Source organism: Dipodomys merriami, unplaced genomic scaffold (assembly GCF_024711535.1).
Source record: "Dipodomys merriami isolate MVZ:Mamm:240054 unplaced genomic scaffold, mDipMer1.0.p SCAF_106, whole genome shotgun sequence".
Taxonomy (NCBI): domain Eukaryota; kingdom Metazoa; phylum Chordata; class Mammalia; order Rodentia; family Heteromyidae; genus Dipodomys; species Dipodomys merriami.
In genome coordinates this window covers 2,529,043-2,547,684 of record NW_027202338.1, presented here as the reverse complement: position 1 = coordinate 2,547,684, position 18,642 = coordinate 2,529,043, and the positions used below count along the sequence as shown (strand labels likewise).

The 18,642-nt window shown below is 54.5% G+C and overlaps 3 protein-coding genes across 6 annotated transcripts; 1 reads left to right on the top strand and 2 right to left on the bottom strand.

Moving 5' to 3' along the window:
• Nucleotides 1-88: 88 nt before the first annotated feature.
• Nucleotides 89-4,545, bottom strand: LOC138813695 (zinc finger protein 576-like). 2 transcript variants are annotated; one of them, XM_070002082.1, is made up of 3 exons: nucleotides 4,191-4,545; nucleotides 3,722-3,819; nucleotides 89-2,019 (listed from the first exon to the last, which is right to left on the bottom strand). In XM_070002082.1, exons 1-3 carry the CDS (start codon nucleotides 4,217-4,219, stop codon nucleotides 1,592-1,594), a joined length of 555 nt encoding a protein of 184 aa, XP_069858183.1. In that variant the 5' UTR covers nucleotides 4,220-4,545; the 3' UTR covers nucleotides 89-1,591. The 2 variants fall into 2 exon arrangements, with proteins under 2 accessions (XP_069858183.1, XP_069858190.1); XM_070002089.1 differs by having other exon boundaries at nucleotides 89-3,641; nucleotides 4,326-4,545.
• Nucleotides 4,546-4,659: 114 nt separating this feature from the next.
• LOC138813537 (immunity-related GTPase family Q protein-like) lies at nucleotides 4,660-9,448 on the top strand. 2 transcript variants are annotated; one of them, XM_070001968.1, is made up of 3 exons: nucleotides 4,660-4,791; nucleotides 5,291-5,822; nucleotides 8,132-9,448. In XM_070001968.1, the coding sequence occupies exons 2-3, from the start codon at nucleotides 5,293-5,295 to the stop codon at nucleotides 9,435-9,437; spliced, it is 1,836 nt and encodes a 611-aa protein (XP_069858069.1). In that variant the 5' UTR covers nucleotides 4,660-4,791; nucleotides 5,291-5,292; the 3' UTR covers nucleotides 9,438-9,448. The 2 variants fall into 2 exon arrangements, with proteins under 2 accessions (XP_069858069.1, XP_069858072.1); XM_070001971.1 differs by lacking the exon at nucleotides 4,660-4,791 and adding an exon at nucleotides 4,798-4,937.
• A 4,733-nt stretch (nucleotides 9,449-14,181) lies between these two features.
• Nucleotides 14,182-18,081, bottom strand: LOC138813677 (phospholipase A2 inhibitor and Ly6/PLAUR domain-containing protein-like). Of its 2 annotated transcripts, XM_070002068.1 has the most exons (6): nucleotides 17,982-18,081; nucleotides 17,650-17,796; nucleotides 16,630-16,746; nucleotides 15,003-15,155; nucleotides 14,554-14,697; nucleotides 14,182-14,417 (listed from the first exon to the last, which is right to left on the bottom strand). In XM_070002068.1, exons 2-6 carry the CDS (start codon nucleotides 17,717-17,719, stop codon nucleotides 14,263-14,265), a joined length of 639 nt encoding a protein of 212 aa, XP_069858169.1. In that variant the 5' UTR covers nucleotides 17,720-17,796; nucleotides 17,982-18,081; the 3' UTR covers nucleotides 14,182-14,262. The 2 variants fall into 2 exon arrangements, with proteins under 2 accessions (XP_069858169.1, XP_069858175.1); XM_070002074.1 differs by lacking the exon at nucleotides 17,982-18,081 and having other exon boundaries at nucleotides 17,650-17,826.
• Nucleotides 18,082-18,642: the final 561 nt, after the last annotated feature.

Here is an 18,642-nt window from a genome sequence, read left to right as displayed (position 1 = left end):
GGTCAACAAACTTTGATTGTAAAGAGCTACTGTAGGCCACAGGGGTCTCGGACACAACTACATCGACAATAAAATAATGAGTCTTAAGTGTGTTCCAATAAAAGTTTATTTGCAAAACTAAGCAGCCGGCTGGATTGGCTGTAGTACTGACCCCTGCCTTAAGCTACAAGTTCTGCTGCACATCACATAGACCTAAAATAATGGTGGCTTGAGATAAGAGTTTTCTCTCTCATATAGTAGCTTCCAAGTACTCTGTGAAGCAGGCCAGAGACCCAGGCTCCCACTACCTTTTTGCTCTGCCATCCCTCAGGTTGCTTTTGTGGTTCAAGATGAGTGGGTACCATGTTCACATTCCAATTAGGAAGGATGAGGAAAAAGCCTGTCCCTTTCCCAGGATACTTGAGCATTCTACCCAGGAATTTTTCATCATGTGACTATACCTAGCTGCAAGGGAATCTGGGATATGTAGTCTCCATAACTAAAATTTCAGAGACAGCTATCAGTCTCTACCACACACCTCACTTTCAGTCTAATCCCTCAATCCGGAGTCCTTGAAGACTGTATGTGGGGCTCCAGTCATAGTCTCCAAGGACAGAATAGGTAATATCAGAAAACAAAATGGGCCTGGGTGAGATTCATCTCGTCTGAAGGCAGCTGCTACTGCTCAACTCCAGCTTGTAGCTGCTGCCCTGCTCCTGCTGACCATGTAAAGCCCTCACATTGGGCCACTCAAGAAAACTTAAAATAGGGCTCAATGGGAATTCTCCCAGAGCTGGCCAAGTAAATCACGAAACAGAAGGTATTTCTGTTTGATTCCAAACTAGTTTTCCTAAAGGACTAGGCCAGTGTGGCCTGAGCGCGTCCCCCCTCCCCTCCATCCTTATGTGCTCTAGCAATTCCCACTCAAAAGCTAGAGCTCCCAATTTAGACACTTTAATAGAGATGCTTTGTTTTTAGCTACTGTTAGCTTATTCATGCCACCTCTTCTCTGCATATAAGACGTATTCTAGTACAACTAGAATGCTACACAGAATTGCTTAAATAGAAAATAAATTATCTGGGGGACTAGTGCTATCCAGTGGCATTGGTCCCTCTTTTGGAGGGGGGGGAATGCTAGCAGGAATAGGGGAGAGATGAACCTAAACCCCTTCCTGACTCTGGGTCCAGCTCAGGTCCCTGATGCTCCATCCCCGACAACTTGGAGTTGCTCCAGGTCTAAGATGGAGCTTGGCACTACAGAGCAACAGGGCCTCAGCTCCCTGCCTCCACTTCTCCTACCCACGCAGGCACAGATCCAGGGCAATTTGCTCCTACAGTCAATGGCATCCATCTGGGAAAAATTAAAGGTGATTATATAATCTGCAGCTAGTTATTTAGCTGGAAATGAGGGAGAAAGAAGTCATTTTTCCTTCTCATTTTCTTCAAAAGATCTGATTTCTCTGCTTCCCTAATGGCCCTGTATCCACCAAAGAACAAAGCGCTGGATGAGAACCTTGTCAAGAGACATTGCCAACCTGGGGATGGAAAGAATCCCTCCCCAGACCCCCAGAAAGTCTGTGTGTGTGTGTGTAGAGAGGGCTTGGGGGTGCACTCAGAGCTCCCCCCGAGCATGCTGGATGTAATGTTCATGCAGCCCAGCTTCCTGGGCAAAGTCTTGACCACACTCAGTGCAGGCAAAGGGACCAGGAGGGGTGTGGGCCTCATGTACCTGGCGGTGTTGCCTCAGGGAAGCAGCCTGCCCAAAGACCTTGCCACAGTCAGGACAGGGGAAGGTGGGCTGGGCAGCAGTGGGCACACCGGGCAGGCAGGGCCTGGTAGCTGGAGCATGGCTACGCTGGTGGGCGATCAAGGACTTGGAGGAGGGGAAGGAGCGGGCGCAGATGAAGCAGATGAAGAGGGCCCCCTGCAGCTTCTTGGCCACGAAGTCCGCCGGGTGCTCCCGCTTCATGTGACGCTCCTGGAACTTGGAATCGGCGAAGGTGATGAGGCAGTGGGTGCACTGTGGGGCCCCTAGGCGGCCTGAGGGATGGGGAGAGGTCGGGGGAGGCCAGCAGGAGCCTCCAGGGCCTCTCCTGAGCCCCAGAATCACACCAAAAGTTACCATTGATGTTCTCTGGGCCCGGCTCTAGGCTAATGCTGGACAGTGGTACAGGATATCTGCTTGTGGACCCACTTTATGGATGAGCAGACTGAGTCAGGAGAGTCAGAAATGAAAAGGCAGAGCCGGGGTTAGAACCCAGAGTCTCTGCCCACCAAAAAATGCAGTGATTATAGCATTCCCTAGCTCCACTTTCCTAGGTAAAGACAACAATTTCTTCATCTGGAAAATGGGATAATCATAGTAACTACAGGGTGTTAAAGGAGTATAAAATTTATATCAGTGCTCAAAACAATGCTATTCAATCTTTGCAATTAATGCTACTGAGACAGGAAAAAATATCTCAAAATGTCCAGTAGCTGAACTGCTACTCACAGCTAGGCCTTGGTGTTTCAATGTATGCAAACAATTTCACAGAACACATCCAAGGCAGACAAAGCCATTGAGTGAATCAAGATGAATTGCTGGGCCAGGGGCTCACGCCTGTCATCCTAGCTACTCAGGAGGCTGAGATCTGAGGATCGCAGTTCAAAGCCAGCCAGGGAAGGAAACTCCTCGAGACTTATCTTCAATAAATCACTCAGAAAACTGGAAGTGGTGCAGTGGCTCAAGTGGTAGAGCACTAGCCTTGAGCTGAAGAACTGAGGGACAGCACCCAAGCCCAGAGTTCAAGCCCCATGACTGACCAAAAAAAAAAAAAAAAGATGAATGAGTCGTTGATGAGTCAAGACCAGATCACACCACAATCAGGTCAGAACAAAAACCAAGGACATGTCTAAGATAAGTGACAGGCTGCTTTGTACCAATTACAGGCTTGAACCATGCCAGTTTCTTCCCTCCTTTGAGATAAGACTAAGCCAGTCCTGGATACTGCTAGGCAGGGGAGGTATCCTGAGCAAAAGGGTTTTTAAAGACTTCCTAAAAATCACACACAAACCCCAATCCTATCAACCCATTCTAACCTCCTCTCAGACACTCGCCTATCCCCTGTGCTAAGTGTTGCAATGCACAATAACTTGTTCAAGGTAAGTGCATTTCTGGTACCCTTTGGTCTTTGGTACAGTTCCAATGACATAGAGTCCATTATTAGAACTGGAGTGCTAAACTCACTAATATGAGAATGAACACATCTAGCACACAACCCTTTGTTGAAGGGGCTGCTACCATATAAACTAGCTACCTTCGTTAATATCAAGTTCCACCGGCCTTTGTGTGTGTTGGGGGTAATACTGGAATTTGAACTTGGGGCTTCATGATTAATAGGAAGGTGCTCTACCAGTTGAACCATGCTTTCCCCCCATCCCCAGCCCTTTTGCTTTAGGCTTTCTTCTACTGGTACTCTTGTGACAGCCCTGCCAGGCAAGCAGTGACCACTTTCTTGACAGATAGGGAAACTGAGGCGCGATTCAGCTGCAAGTCATTTGGGAGTCATTTTCGGTGGGTGTGGCCTGAGCAGGCCAAGCATATCTGAGTACAAGGGTGAAGAGAAGGTAGTTCCTGGCAGGTAGCTGGACCATCTCAGCCCCTCCCAACAAGGGAAGTCCTGTAGCCGGGACACGGAGAAGAGAGATCCCTTTTAAACTCTGCTTCTGCACCCACCCTCCTCTAGATGGCAGTACTCACAGAGGTTGCTTCCAGGGCTGCAGGGACTCTTCTTGGACGCATCCTGCGGCCCCGTGGTGTCTTCGGGATGTTGGTCCTCCGTGGCTACTGGGACCCCTCTGATTAAGAAAAGGAGCATGTATAGCTGATCATCTGTCACCAGCCATACACGGTCCACTTACAGCCTCACGACACACCATCCCATATATACCCTAATGACGTTCTAACTAAAAAGAATCTCATCCCTCTCCAATTAGGTTGTCCGGCCTATGTCCTCCTTCACCAAACTAGTTGAGAGTAGGTCCCCTTTGGGGGGGGGGGGTGGAGGAGGTGGAGCTGCTACAGGGAATCGAACCTAGGGTCTCGAACGTGCCAGACCAGAGCTTTACACCGCCTGAGCCACGCCCCTCCCCTAGCCTTGACCCTGGATCTTTGGCACCAGCCTCATCCGTCCAGCCTCTCAAGAGACCGGAAGTGTAGGGGTACCCACCCTTTAGCCCATCTCTTCCCGGGTGACATCCTGTGACCCTTGCTGTGACACCCAGAGCCCACGCCCACTGCCAGCCCGCGGGGGTCCTGCGGCTCCCGGACACCGTCTCGGGCTCGCGATTCCAAGGCCGGTCACCGGGAATATCTCCGTGCAGCCGAGGACGGCCTTTCGCCGCGCCCGTCGGAGGCGTTCGAGGAGGTGAAGGTAGGGGTGGGGGTGGGGGTGTCCCATCACATGGTCCGGAGGCCCCAAAAGGTGTCGTCAGCCTTTCCTCCTAAAAAGTCTGTCCGAAACCCAAGTCACAGACGGTCGCCGTCCGGCCATGGCGGGGTCGCGCCAGCCACGGAGGTGCGTGGGAAACCTTCTCAGCGCCGGGGCGCGCGATGATGACGTCAGGCCGCGCGTGCTGCGACAACCCGCGCTTACTGCGCAGGCGCCTTGGCTCCCTTTATTGTCCCCGGCGGGCGCCGCGGACGCTGCGGGGAGCCGGGGGACGTCTCGGGCCTTTCTTGGGGGAAGTGGGGGGCGCTGTCGCCATCGCTGAACCTTCTTGGTCACGCTCCCGGACACACCCCCTGGTGGAGGGAGGGAGTGACGTCAGGTTAGAGCCGCCAGAAGGCGTCCCCCTAACCTCTCTCTGGGCTCTGTTCTCCGGGTGCCCGGGGCGGGCGCGCGGGGGGCTCCTCTGCGGCTGACCGGTTTGCCTCTGACTGCGCTTCGCTTCCTGGGGTGTCTGGTCTTTAATCGGTCGGTGATTTGGAACGGGGGGAGGGGGAGGGCGCCCCCGGGTATGGCGTGGAGGTGTGGGGGGGTGGAGATAAGAGATTTGACTTGCCGGATTTCTAACTATTGGAAGCAGAATGGGAAATGTTTGCGTCCTTAGGGGGAGATTAAAAAAAAAAGGGGGGGTTGACAGGTGCTTGGGTGTCTAGGGAATACAGCCCTGGGCGTTAGATTTCCAGGTCCCAAAGGGTGACACCCGAGAGTCGGGGACTGAAGTGTGGGGTTCAGAGTGGTGCGGCTCGGGAGGGAGGTGGGGAGAAATCATTTTAAAAAGGTTCGCCTTGATCGGTGTCTTTCCCCCACCCTTTGCTTTCCAGCAATGCCTCCTCCGCAGGGCGACGTGACTGCTTTATTCCTGGGGCCTCCAGGCTCGGGAAAGTCTGCACTGATCTCCGCGTTGTGCGGCAAGAACGTGGAGACTGTAGAGATCCCCGAAGCACGGCCGGAATCTGGGGTCCCCAACCTGAGAACTGCGGGCCCCGGCCTCTTCCTAGGCGAGCTGAGCTGCCCACCCGCGGCGCCAGGGCCCTGGGCTGCCGAGGCCAACGTGTTGGTATTGGTACTACCCGGACCTGAAGGGAACGGGGAGCCCTTAGCCCCAGCTCTGGGAGAGGCAGCGCGGGCTGCCCTGGCTCGAGGGACCCCGTTATTGGCTGTGCGGAGTCTGCGTCCTAGCGAGTCACAGAATGAGGTCCAGGCCCGGGATCAGACAGAGGCCTTGCTGGACAGCGCCGGGTTAGGAGCGGCTTCCCTTTTCGTGTTGCCGGTGGACTACGGCAGCGGCGACCACTGCGAGGAGCTAGAACGCCTGCGGGCGGCGCTGCGGAGCCAGGCCGAGGCGCTGCAGAGGTGAGAGGCGGGATCAGGTTTGGGTGGGAGAGACAGGCCTGTTCCCTTAAGTCTAGACCCCACCCGAGTAGAGTGAGTTTGGAGCTAGGCTTTGGTACCTGCAGAGGTTCTCCTACTTCATCCAGACCCCGCCCAGCTCTGCAGATTTTGAGATCCGAGAGGCTCCACCCTAAGTCAGCGGTGTCTGTTTGACCCTTTGTTGTCATTTAGGCCCCTCCCCAGCCACAGATCAATTGGAGATCTGGAATGTCTGGGTTCTTGCCAGCCTTCTGAGGTGAAAACAACCCCTAATCTCCACCCCCACCCCTGACAAGAATTGTAGAAGCCTGGACTTACCACTAAAATACAGCCTGCAGGCAAAATGTTGAAGAATTCCATATTTTACCTCTCCACAGAAGTTAGGATCCCACAAAGATTTTCCCAGATGATCTCCCCACCAACATCCTGGTTCTCCAGCCATCCTCATTTCCTAAAACCAAAACCTTGATGAGCATTAATATTTCATTGCCCATTTGCTGGCTACCTCTTAAATTGTCCCCTATCCCCACCCCAATTGTCAGCTGTGTGTGTGTGAGTGACAGTACTGGGGCTTGAATTCAGGGTGTTGGCACTATCCCTTAGCTTTTTCTGCTCAAGTCTGGGACCCAACCCACTTAAATCACATCTCCCCTTCTTTTATTTTCTTTCTTTCTTTCTTTCTTTCTTTCTTTCTTTCTTTCTTTCTTTCTTTCTTTCTTTCTTTCTTTCTTTCTTTCTTTCTTTTTTTGTCAGTTGTGGGGCTTGAACTCAGGGCCTGGGCGCTGTTCTTGAGTCCCTCTGTGCTCAAGGCTAGTATTCTAACAATTAAGCCACAGCACCACTTCCAGTTTGTTTGTTTGCTTTTTTGTGGTCGTGGGGCTTGAATTCTGGGCCTGGATGGTGTCCCTCAGCTCTTCAGCTCAAGGCTAGCACTCTACCATTTGAGCCACAGCACCATTTCCTCACTTCCCATTTTTAAGTGGTTAATTGGAGATAAGAGTCTCACAGAAAGTTGCTGTTAAGGCTGTCTTTGAACTGAGATCCTCAGATCTCAGTCTTCTGAGTAGCTAGGATTACAGGCAGGAGCCACTGGTATCTGGCTCCATTTTTTTCCCCCTGACAGTCCAGAGTCTTGAACTCAGGGCCTAGGCACTGTCCCTGAACTGCTTTTGTTCAAGGCTGTCACTCTACCACATTAGCCATAGTGCTACTTCCAGCTTTTTCTGTTTATGTGGTACTGAGGAATCAAACCCAGGGGCTTCATGCATGCTAGGCAAACACTCTACCACAAAGCCACATTCCCAGCACCCCCCCCCCTTATTTTTGTCAGTCATGGGGCTTGAACTTTGGGCCTGAACACTATTCCTCAGCTCTTCAGCTCAAGGCTAGCACTCTACCACTTGAGCCACTGGGCTACTTCCAGTTTTCTGAGTGATTTATTGAAGATAAGAGACTCACAGACTTTTCTGCCTGGGCTGGCTTTGAATTGGGATCCTCAGATCTCAGCCTCCTGAGTAGCTAGGATTTTTTTGGTCTGGATGTGGGGCCTCAACTCTGGACCTGGGCGCTGTCCCTCAGCTCTTCAGCTCAAGGCTAGCACTCTACCACTTGAGCCACACCGCCACTTCTGGCTTTTTTCTTTTTGCTTATGTGGTACTGGGGAATTGAACCCAGGGCCTCAGGCATGCAAGGCAAGCGCTCTACCACTGAGCCCCCTTCCCAGCCCCTAAAGTAGCTAGGATTACAGGCGGAAGCCACTGCCACCTTGCTGACTGTTCCATTTTGTAGGCCTCCAAATGAGGCTCAAAGAGAGAGAGTTACAGGTCTAATGTTCTGTTTTTCCTGTTCTCTTTAGCCACACGTCTTTGGTAAAAGCAGACTTCTGCCGACAGAGGGCTTCTAACGCCCTGGGAAAGATTGCCTCTGGGGACCTCAACAAGGTTCTTGTCAAATAGTGCTTGGCATTCATTTAGACTGCAGTGTGGTCCACCCCTCCTCCGTCTATCCTGCCTAGCAGACTCGTGGAACAACCCTGCTCCCCAAGGACTGCAACTCAGAGCAGTCTCACCAGGCTTCCCATCTTTGGCTCTGTTGGATATCTGAACTTCAGCCCACCCCTCCTGGGCATCCTGGCTCCTTCTTTCCCTTAAGCTCCTCCCATAGCCTGGCCCCTGCCTTTCCTGCTCCTCCCTCGAGATTCCTTAGCTTCTATCCATCTACTACAGCCTTGATCCTCTCCCACACTTGGCGCCTTTCTGTCATTGACCCCCATTCCTTGCCACCCTCCGCAGGTTCCTGCCACCGGCCCAGGATGGTTTCGAGGTGCTGGGCGCTGCAGAGCTGGAGGCGGTGCGTGAGGCCTTTGAGACCGGTGGCCTGGAGGCGGCATTGTCATGGGTGCGAGCCGGCTTGGAGCGCCTGGGCAGCGCCCGGCTGGACCTGGCAGTGGCCGGCACCTCCAACGTAGGCCTTGTGCTGAACGAACTACTCGGGTTGGATCCTGGGGACCCAGGAGCTGTGCCTGCTACAATGCCCACGGTGCCCACCGCCTTCCCGGCCCCGGAGCGCCCCAATGTGGTGCTGTGGGCCTTCCCTCTGGACCCCATGGGGGCGACCCCCGTCCCCACCTCTCACCCGAGCCACTACGACGCCCTCATCCTCGTCACCCCGGGGGTCCCCACGGACAACGACTGGGCCCAGGCCCGTGGATTGGTGTCGCCCGATGCGCCGCTGGTGTGTGTGCGAACCGATGGCCAGGGCGGGGATCCCCCCGAGGCACGGGGGGACGAGGACATGTGGGAGAAGCGCAGTAGCGGGGACGGCGGCGGGCACCTGAGCAGCCCGGGCGAGAAGGTGGGGGAGAAGCCTGGCCCGGGATCGCCAGGTTTGGAGGCGGGTGGCGGCGATCGCGCGCGGGCCACGGATGCCCGGACCTCGGGCAGCGCCGAGTCCGATCGCAGGGGGCCCTGCAGCCCCGAGGACGAGATGTGGGAGGTGCTGGAGGCCGCGCCGCCGCCCGTCTTCCCGCTGCGGCCCGGGCTCCCGGCTCTGGGCGCCTGGCTGCGGCGCGCGCTGCCCGCGGCGCAGGCCGGGGCGCTGCTGCTGGCGCTGCCCCCGGCGTCTCCGGGCGCGGCGCGGAGCAAGGCGGCGGCGCTGCGGGCCGGGGCCTGGAGACCCGCACTACTGGCCAGCCTGGCGGCCGCGGCGGCCCCAGTGCCGGGGCTGGGCTGGGCGTGCGACGTGGCGCTGCTGCGGGGTCAGCTGGCGGAGTGGCGGCGGGCGCTGGGGCTGGAACCCGCGGCGCTGGCACGGCGCGAGCGGGCGCTGGGCCTGGCCCCCGGGGCGCTGGCGGCGCGCGCGCGCTTCCCGGGCCCGGTGACGCGCGCCGAGGTGGAGGCCCGGCTGGGCGCCTGGGCCGGGGAGGGCACGGCCGGGGGCGCGGCGCTCGGCGCCCTCTCCTTCCTGTGGCCCGCGGGGGGCGCCGCCGCCACCGGGGGCCTCGGCTACCGCGCGGCGCACGGGGTCCTGCTGCAGGCCCTGGAGGAGATGCGGGCGGACGCCGAGGCCGTGCTGGCGCCTCCCGAGCCCACCCCGTGAGGGATCCGGATTCTCCCTTAGAATTGTGTGTGGGGGGGGGGTGGGCTTGGAAATCGGGGTCTCTGAGGTGGGAGGGATGGGGTCTCGGGGAGCGGGGTGCCGGCGCCGACCTGTAGTGTGTGATTTCTGGCTGCCTAGCTTCTGGGGTCTGGGGAGACAGCGTGCAGGTCAGGACTCCCCGTTTCCAGGGAGTGCGGCCTCCAGGCTGAAGGCTTTAGGGGTTCCCCACATCCGACTTCTAAAAAGGGTTACGTCTTGGTTTCCAGGTGGAACTTCTGGCCTTCCAGGGGAGGCAGACGATTCCTGATTAGGGTGAGCCACGACTGGACCCCCCCCCCTCCACTCCGTTGTTGGAGCGAGGGGTTCCGGTATTGGATTGGATTGCTGAGCCTCAAGGACAAACAATCTCAGTAGGTTTTCTGGGGGGAGCAGACCTGCACAGAGGACCCCAAGAGGCAGTGAACCTTAACTGGGGAGGCCCCTGGGCTCTCAGACTCCTGTGTCCCAGAGGGGCTGTGAACTTCGGTTGCTGTTTCGTGCATGGTAGAAGAGAGCTGCAGCCTTGTCCATCTGGGGAGACTCCAGGGCCTGATGTAGGGAGAATGCTCCCACAAAACAAGCAGGGAGGGGGCAGATCTGGGCATGGTGAGGGTGGCCAGAGGCCAGGAAGTCCTGGGTTTTGGGGGGGGGGACAGGAGCCCACACTAAAGTCCCATGGGTTCCTGGTGGACTTGGATCCCAGCAGCTGCCTTCTCTGACAGGTGTGTGACTGACTACATCCATTTTACAGGTGCTAGGTGATCTGGGTGTCTTGGAGGTGTGTGCTCCTGACTTTCCTATCTAAAGGTCTTTTTTTGTGGTTGTCATTTTTGTAACTGTAGCCCTTTCTGGCCAGGTGTTTTCTGCACCTGCCTTTTCAAAGAAGTGAGTAAACCGTTGCACTACTTCAGGTGCGTGTATATGGGTGCACATGCATGCTGAGAATGTAACCCAAGGCCTTGTGCACTCTGGGCAAATTGGCTCCGGCTGAGTCACACCCGCAGGCCCCAGTTCAGACATCTGGGACATGGCCGGCTTCCTCAGGTGCCCCAAGAGGCCTCTGCTTGCCTGTGCACACAAGGTGCTGTGTGAGCACCAGTGTCCCCCACAGGCCGAGAGTGTGGCGAGGGGCCAGGAGCAAGGCACAGGCAGAGGCCACTGTGCCAGCAATGAGCTGGGCGGTCAGCTATGTGCAAGGAAGTCACGTGTTACCAGATTCTTCATCACCCACGGAAAAGAAGGCCATGGTAGATGGGGAGCAGGGGGGAGACGGCAGGCTGAAGGCTCAACAGCGTGCTGCCAGACTGTGCGGTCCGCTGCCCTGGCCCCTCCCCAGGGAGCTGCAGATCTCAGGACTCTGGCACTTGCTGTTCTGTCCCAGAATGCTCTGCTTCCACCTCTCCATACCACTGGCTTCTTGTCCATCAAGAATTCACATTATTGCCCCTTCTGGGAGGCCCCTCCCTGACCACCCCCAGGGGGACCACACACCCATGTTGGCCAAGCTGGTCTTCCCCGTAGCAAAAATAACCTTCTTGATTTACTTGTTTTGTTGCCTGTTTATGGCCTTTGACCCCTTGCCTGTCTTATCCTCCAGTGTTCCCCAGCACCTTGGATATTGCCGGGTACATATGGGTGCTGATTCATTGACTAGTGGCAGGATGAGGACTGCCTTTTTTTTAATAGGTTTGTTGTTTTTTTTTTCCCCCCCTCAAGGCTAGACTTCTACCACTTTGAGCCACAGCTCCACTTCCAGTTTTCTAGTGGTTCATTGGAGATAACAGTCTCACGGACTTAACTGCCCAGGCTGGCTTTGAACCATCAGCCTCAGATCTCAGCCTCCTGAGCAGTAAGGATGACAAGTGTGAGGGCCGGCGCCTAGTGAGAACCACCATTTTTGCCTCTTGCCACAGGGCAGCCTGGGGGCCAGGTTAATGGATGAGCACACCCTGTGCCAAGTCAGGGGAGTGGGAAGCCACAGCGCAGGCTGGCCCCTGGCCCTGTCCCCCGAGCCAGCCCTCACCTTCCCATCTGAGAAATGGAAGAGCTGGGCCAGAACCATAAGATGGCATGATGAAGGCCAGTGATTGAGGCTCAGGTAGGAAGGAGGTGGCACCCCAGCCACAGCACACTCATCCCCACCACTGTGCACCTAGGGGCCATGACAGGGAGAGCATGGGGGGCAAAGCCACTCAAGCCTTAGCCAGGAGAGATTCGCGTGTCTGTGTGACATTCTGGCACGCCACTGTCCTCCATCTCAACTGGTTTGAGAGCCCTCAAACCAGCACGATGGCTGGGAGCACAGTGGCACATGACTGTAATCCCAGCTACGGGGAAGGTGTCGGGAGGATTTTGGTCAGAGGTGAGGCCCAGGCAAAAACACAAAAGCTTATTGGAAAAATAACTAGCAAACAAAGCGGGGGGGGGGGGGGAGGGCGGGAGGTGGGTGGCTCAAGTGGTAGAAGGCTTGCCTAGCAGGTGCAAAGCCCTGAGTTCTAAACCCCAGGACCAGGGGAAAAGGAAAGGAGTGAAACTTAGTATGTTTTGTTTAATGCCACATCCCCCCAAAATATTTCAGTATGCTGTATTTTTCCTTACGTAGCCTAGACCAACCTGGAGCTCACTGTTTTCCTGCCTTAGCCTCCCAAATGCTGGGATTACAAACATGCATCACTATGCCCAGCTCATAATCAGTGGTCACTGGGTGTCTTCCTGTTTTCCTGCCATTTATACTGCCTTTGTTTTTGAGACAGGGACTCTGTTGCCCAGGCTGGCCTGGAACTCATGATCCTGCCTTCTTTCACCTCCTGAGCCATTGCGATTATAGGAATGCAGTGCTGCATCTGATTCTGACGCTGGGTTTGCATCTGTCTGACACTGCTGCCCTGTTCTTCCCTGCCCCGGTGACAGCAGGAGTCATGTCTATAGGGAAGGCAGGGCAGCTGCACATGCAGTGTCTGACACCATGGGGTTCATGATGTTTGGGGGGGAGGGTAGGTGGTGTTTGGGGGGGCAGGTAGTTGCCTTTTTTTCTCTTTTAAAATGGAGTCTTGCTATGTTGCCTACGTTGGTCTGAATTCAAGTGATCCTCCTACCTCTGCCTCCCAAATGCTGGGATTACAGGCAGGCACTACCCCACTGGGCTTCCTTTGACTAGGCGAATTTTAGGCTATGAGTGAGGCTTCTGTCTCTGGGAGCAACCAAGAAGAAAAGAATAAATTCCAAGATAGGTTGCTGGCTGTCATCGGTGTGTCTGTGACATCTCAGGCCACTTGGCAAGCACACGTTTTAGGAAATGTACCAATAATCTTGGTACAGCCATTGCCAGCACTTCACGATCCCCAAGCGCATAGGGTTGTGGATCAGAGGTCCTCATTCCTTCCCACAGTGGGATTCCACACCATGTCCCTTGCAGTGGGGAACTTTGGAGGACAAAATGTGGGTACGGTCTGCCTATGGTGTGTTTTGGAGGAATAAATAAAAAGTGAGCAAAATCTTACTGTGATGTTTGGGTCTTGAAAGGGGGATTCCATGCAGGGGATCTGTGTGTGTGCCAGTCCCGGGGCTTGAACTCAGGTGCTGGGTGTGTTCCAGAGCTTTTGTGCTCAAGACTTAGGTTCTACCACTTAATCCATAGCTCTCCTTCCGGCTTTTTGCTGGTTCATTGGTGGTAAGAGTCTCAGCAGTGAGCCAGGAAAAAAAATCAGAAGTGGAGCTGTGGCTCAAGTGACAGAATGCCTGACTAGCAAGCTTAAGGCCTGAGTCCAGTCCCCAGTACTTCCAGGAAATAGCTGGGAGCAATGGTGAGACTTAAATGCACTGAATTTTTGTGATCCTGTGATCAGACATGAGAGTCTCTAACAAGAATCCCTGATCCAGAACATTATAGAAGTTCACAGAACAGACACTTCGTGCCCCTGAACTAAATCCAAACCAGTCAACCTGCAACTAGAAAGAACAGACACTTCGTGCCCCTGCCCCTGAACTAAATCCAAACCAGTCAACCTGCAACTAGAAGTAGAGCCACCTAGGCCAACCCACAAACCCCTAGAAACAAGAATATCTGGGCCGGAAATCGTTGTTACACAGCATTATTGTGGCATTAGCTGACTCACACAGCTTCATTGTTTTCAGCAACTGAGATTAGGGGCTTGTTATTGGAGCGTGATCTGGACTCTCCCAGTTGGTGCCAGGGTTTGGCATCTGCCAACTAATGGCCACTGGTAAGTGGCAGCTGTCAGGGTGATTACTGTTTACGCAAATGGTCTGCAGGATCATCACTCATAAAGGCTTTAAAATGCCCTCAGTGGAAACTGAGGCAAAAAATGAGAGGTGAGCCAGGACTCTGAAGCATAACAGTCTTGGAATCAAATGAAGTTCTGACCCTTCCTAGCACAAGCTGAGTATGGCAGTGCATGCCTGTAATTCCAGCCCCTGGGAGGCAGAAGCCAGAGTATTGCAAGTTTAAGGCTAGTTTAAGATCCATGGTGAGACCCTATCTGAACCACCCCCCCAAAAAAAAGTTCAGAATTGTGATGGTAAACTGAGGCAGAATATGGGAACTAGCCCAGGGGCATGGCAAAACCGTACCCCTTAAATAAAAGGCAGGGTCTCCCCTTATCTGAAGAGGGGATTGATTAGAGAGGGGGGTGGAGACCCACACTCTCTCCCACCCACCTCTTAGAGATGCATTACAGATGAGGACTTGTTCTGTGGTTCTGTTTTAATTTATAGGCATGGGGGGGGGGCGGGTACTGGGGACACATGAGGACCTAAGGCCACACTCTCACTTGGCCCTGCCGGGAGGATGGGAGGCTGGCAGGCAGTCCGCCCGGCGGAGGAAGTAGAGGTAGGAAGGAGAGGGCACTTCCGCCCCCACCTTGGTGTGGCAGGCGCTCTGTGTGGCACAGCCTCGGGTGGCAAATTTGGCATTGATGATGCCTGGGGAGGGGAAGGGAGCACTGTGGTGAGTACCTTCCCTAATGATCCAGGAGTCCCCCACCCCCACCCCAGCCTGCTGCCCCCTTCACTGGACCAAATAAGTTCCATCCTCCAGATCTCTTAACCACGTCCTCACCAGCCTGGACGCTGCCCGCAAAGTAGATGCAGTGGGTTTCCTTGCCAACACAGCTGGCGACCTCGGTTTTCGGGCACGTCTCCTGGAAGGGCACGATGCAGGAGGGGCACGTCAGGCCGTTCTTCGTCCGGTTGTTCTGTGGAGCTTCAGATGAGAGAAGTGTAAGGTACCTGGGGGCTTTTGACACCTCTTACCCTCACCTTCCCCCAATCCCGAGGAACTCTGGGGTTGCTAATGGATACAGACTTTACTTGCTTTCCCTTGGCCTCCACTAGTGAGTCTCCTGCCTTAAGCCTCCCACCACGTACTGGGATGACAGGTATGTGCTACCATGCTTGGCTTGGCCACTGAATCCTACAGGTGAGGAAATGGGGGCTGAGAAACCAGCAAGGTGCTTGCAAGATGTCATCTGTCCTGTGGGGGAGGGGGGATGTCACACTGGCACTCACGGACTACCGATCCACGGTTGCAGCCGTCGCTCTGGCAGCAGTGCGCGTTGGACACCATGTAGTCATCAGGACCCATGGTGGTGGACACGAAGCCTGAGTAGCAGTCGCTGAACTTCATGCAAGCCTTTAAGGTGTTTACCGACTTATGGCCCTCTGCAGGGTGGCGACAGGAACAGAGGGGTGGGTGGGTAGGTGGCATAAGCCAAGCCCTGCTTCCCATAGCCATAGCCCTTAATCTGCCTGGTTGCCTGCCTGGGGTGCTTCAGTTCAGTAGCTAGTAGACCAGATGCCTCCATGACACAGTCGCTTCCACCCAGTCTATCCCACCCCTCCAGCCTTCTCCCAGTCCAGCCTGCCTGGAATTCTTTCCCAAGTTGCTATGGCCACCCCCATGCTTGTGTACAGTGGTCTCATCCAGCCCTCAGCACTTTGCTCCCTCCACCTCCAAAAGTCTCTGCCAGCAAACCCCAGGAGGCTATTTGTTTCCCAACCCCAACATTCTTAGATGCATCTATGCTCACCCTTGTGCTGTCCCTCTATGCTGTCACTAGATTTTGTGTGAGCGATTTCCTGATCCCAAAGGTGACTTTCCAGGCCTGTCATCCTAGCTACTCAGGAGGCTGAGATCTGAGGATTGTGGTTCAAAGTCAGCCTGGGCAGAAAAATCTGTGAGACTCTTCTCTCCAATTAACCACTAGAAAGCCAGAAGTGGAGCTGTGTCTCAAAATAGTTGAGTGCTAGCCTTGAGCAAAATAGAGCTCAGGGACAGTGCCCAGGCCCCAAGTTCAAGCCCCACGAGACACACACACACAGACACACACACACACACACAATGATCCCACACCAGGCTGGGTGGTATCTTTCAGGATCACATTCCCTGATCTATCCAGACTCTTGTTTTGGGGGGAGTTCCAGCCCTGGGGCTTGAACTTAGTGTCTGGGAACTATTCCTAAGCTTTTTTGCTCAAGGCTGGCACTTGACCACTTGAACCACAGCTCTCCTTCTGGCTTTTTGGTGGTTCCTTAGAAATGAGGGTCTCAAGGACTTTGCTACCCAGGATGGCTTTGATCAGTAAACCTCAGATTTCAGCCTCCTGAGTAACTAGGATGACAGGCGTGAGCCACCAGAGCCTGGCATTTTTGTTGTTCGTTTTGTTTTGTTTTGGGGGCTTGAACTCAAGGCCTGGGCACTGTCTCTTGAGCCACAGTGCCACTTCAGGCTTTTTTCTATTTATGTGATATTAGGGACTAGAACCTGGGGCTTCATGCATGTTAGGCAAGCATTCTACCACTGAGCCACCTTCCCAGCCTTTTGTTATTGTTGTTTTTCCATGTCTGCATCCCCTTCTCCCCTTCTTCCTCTTTTGGAGGGTCTCATTCTCCATATTCCTGAAGATGAACGATTTTTATCACCTTCACTCAATCTCTTTCCTCCATCTCCCAATAGTCATTTCTCCCTTGAACCTAAATCTTTCTTCCCAGGCTTCAACCATCCAGAGAACAGTGATGATGCTTGTTAATACCCCAGACAGGTGGTATCACCCTGGATCATCCAATCCCCTCCCAAGGCAGAAGCCATGCCCACCAGCCCAAGCCACACCCATCAGTAGAAGCCACGCCCTCCTACTTGTGCTGGACTCCCCCACAAGAATCATGCATGCGTCCTTGCCGGCCTCGCACGTCTTCATTTTCCCGCTGCATGTGTGTCCCGCACTCTTGCACACCTCGCAGCTTAGAGGGCTTCCTGCAGTGTAGAGGACTGTGGTCACGAGTGGTGTGGTCTTAGGTGATTAAGATTCTGAACTTCCAATGAGGGAGTGGAGATGATGATTTGGGGGTGCAGAAATGAAGGGGCCCTGAGCCTCTGGCTGCTTTGTCTTGGGTAGGGTCACTGACTTCTATGCGAGGGAACCATCCAGAGTCTGACAAGGAAGTGGGGCTAATGCCAGAAAGCGGCTTCTAGAGGGGCGGGAAGCGACTCCCCTGGAGTCTGCTTACTTAATTACAAGGCTGGGGCCTGGGGACGCCAGGGTCCTCTGAGCAAGCTCGGGGGCAGGGAGGGGTCCTGGCAAAGGTTTCCTTGGGCTTTTGTGAAACTTCAGGTCCAGCTGGTTCTTGGGTGTGGAACTCTCCTCCTCATATACAAAGGTTTTGTACACAGTAGGGGTTCAGGCAGGGGTATGTGAGGCTGGGGTCTAGAGAGGAAGGGGGAACTTGGGGCATGAACTCCTTGGTCCCGAGAGAGAAAATAAGGGTCCTAAACACCGGTCCTGAGGAACCTATGGGCTGGCCTGGACCCCTGTGTCTAGGTAGAAGATGAAGTTATAGGTCTGAACTCCAAATCTATACAGATAAAAAAAAAAATCTCCCTTCCCTTCTTTTAAAATCAAGTGTTAAAAATTTCCCTTTCTAGTCATTTCTTAGAATCCAGATGTCTTATTTTGAGACCCTGCTTCAAAGGCAGAGGATTCAAGAGCCCATTAAACCCTCTTGGGACTTAGGCTTTCTTTCCTTACCCTTGGCCAGACTCCTTCATTAATCGAAATTCTGGGGAGACCTCCTCTCCCCACCCCCACCCCACCCTCTCTTGGTCAGTCAATCCTCTTTCTGCTGTCCCAGGAAGGAGCCCAGGTCCTTTGTCACTTACCAAGGCCCAAGAAGGTGCAGAGCAGTGTGAAGGCCAGCAGGAAGGTCCTCTGTCTCATGGATGGTCTCATGGTGTGTGTGTCTGCAGTCCTGGGTCCTCTGCCCTTATAGGAAGCTGAGGAGGGGCGGGTCTGGACCCACCTTCACCCTGGGGTGAGAAATGGCTGAGGTCAGAACCCAGGGCAGTCCTTCACAGCCTACAGGTTGGGGAGGCGAAACCATCATCCAAAAGGAACCTGAACATCTCAGAGCCAGCCCCTTTCTCCATGGAGTCTCGAGTGCCAACTCCAGCCCCTCCCTCTCCCACCAGGCCCCAGAAGGTCTTTTTCTCACCTTTCCACCACTCATTTTTTTTTTCTCTAAGTCCAAGGTCGGAGGTAGGTCACTTGATTCCCTGTGGGTGTAGAGTGCCTGCGAAGGACTGGGATCCCCTTTCCGCTGTCTTCCCAAGGAGGCACCCAACGTGGGTGGAGTCGTACCTGGGAACACCCAGCCTGTCCAGGCTCGTCCTGCGGGGGCCGATCGCCTTTGTCTCCCTTTCCTTCTTCCTGTTGCCCGGCTTATACTTGCTCTTCTGTGTTTGGGCTGCCTCCAGCTCCGACCTCGCCTAGGTCTGGCACCCTTGGTTCTCTGAACAGAGGGGTGCTTGTCAGCGGCCAGAGGCGGGCGAGGGAGGAGATAAATGCCCGCAGGTCACATATTGGGAAACCGAGGCATTTGTGGAAGCATTCTAAACTGCTCTGTGTGTGTGAGTGAGTGAGTGTGCGGTTTGGGAACATGTTCTGCGTTTAATTTAGGACCTCCCTTCCTCCCCTTACTCTCTCTTGGCCTCAGGCAGAAAGCTAAAAGAGATCTGAGTGTGTGTGTGCGTGTGTGTGCGTGTGTGTGCGTGTGTGTGTGTGTGTGTGTGTGTGTGTCGACACGAACAGGTGCAGGAGATCCGGTTGCAAATCAGTCTGGGCTCACCGCGAAGACGTCTCGGACGCCCGCAGCG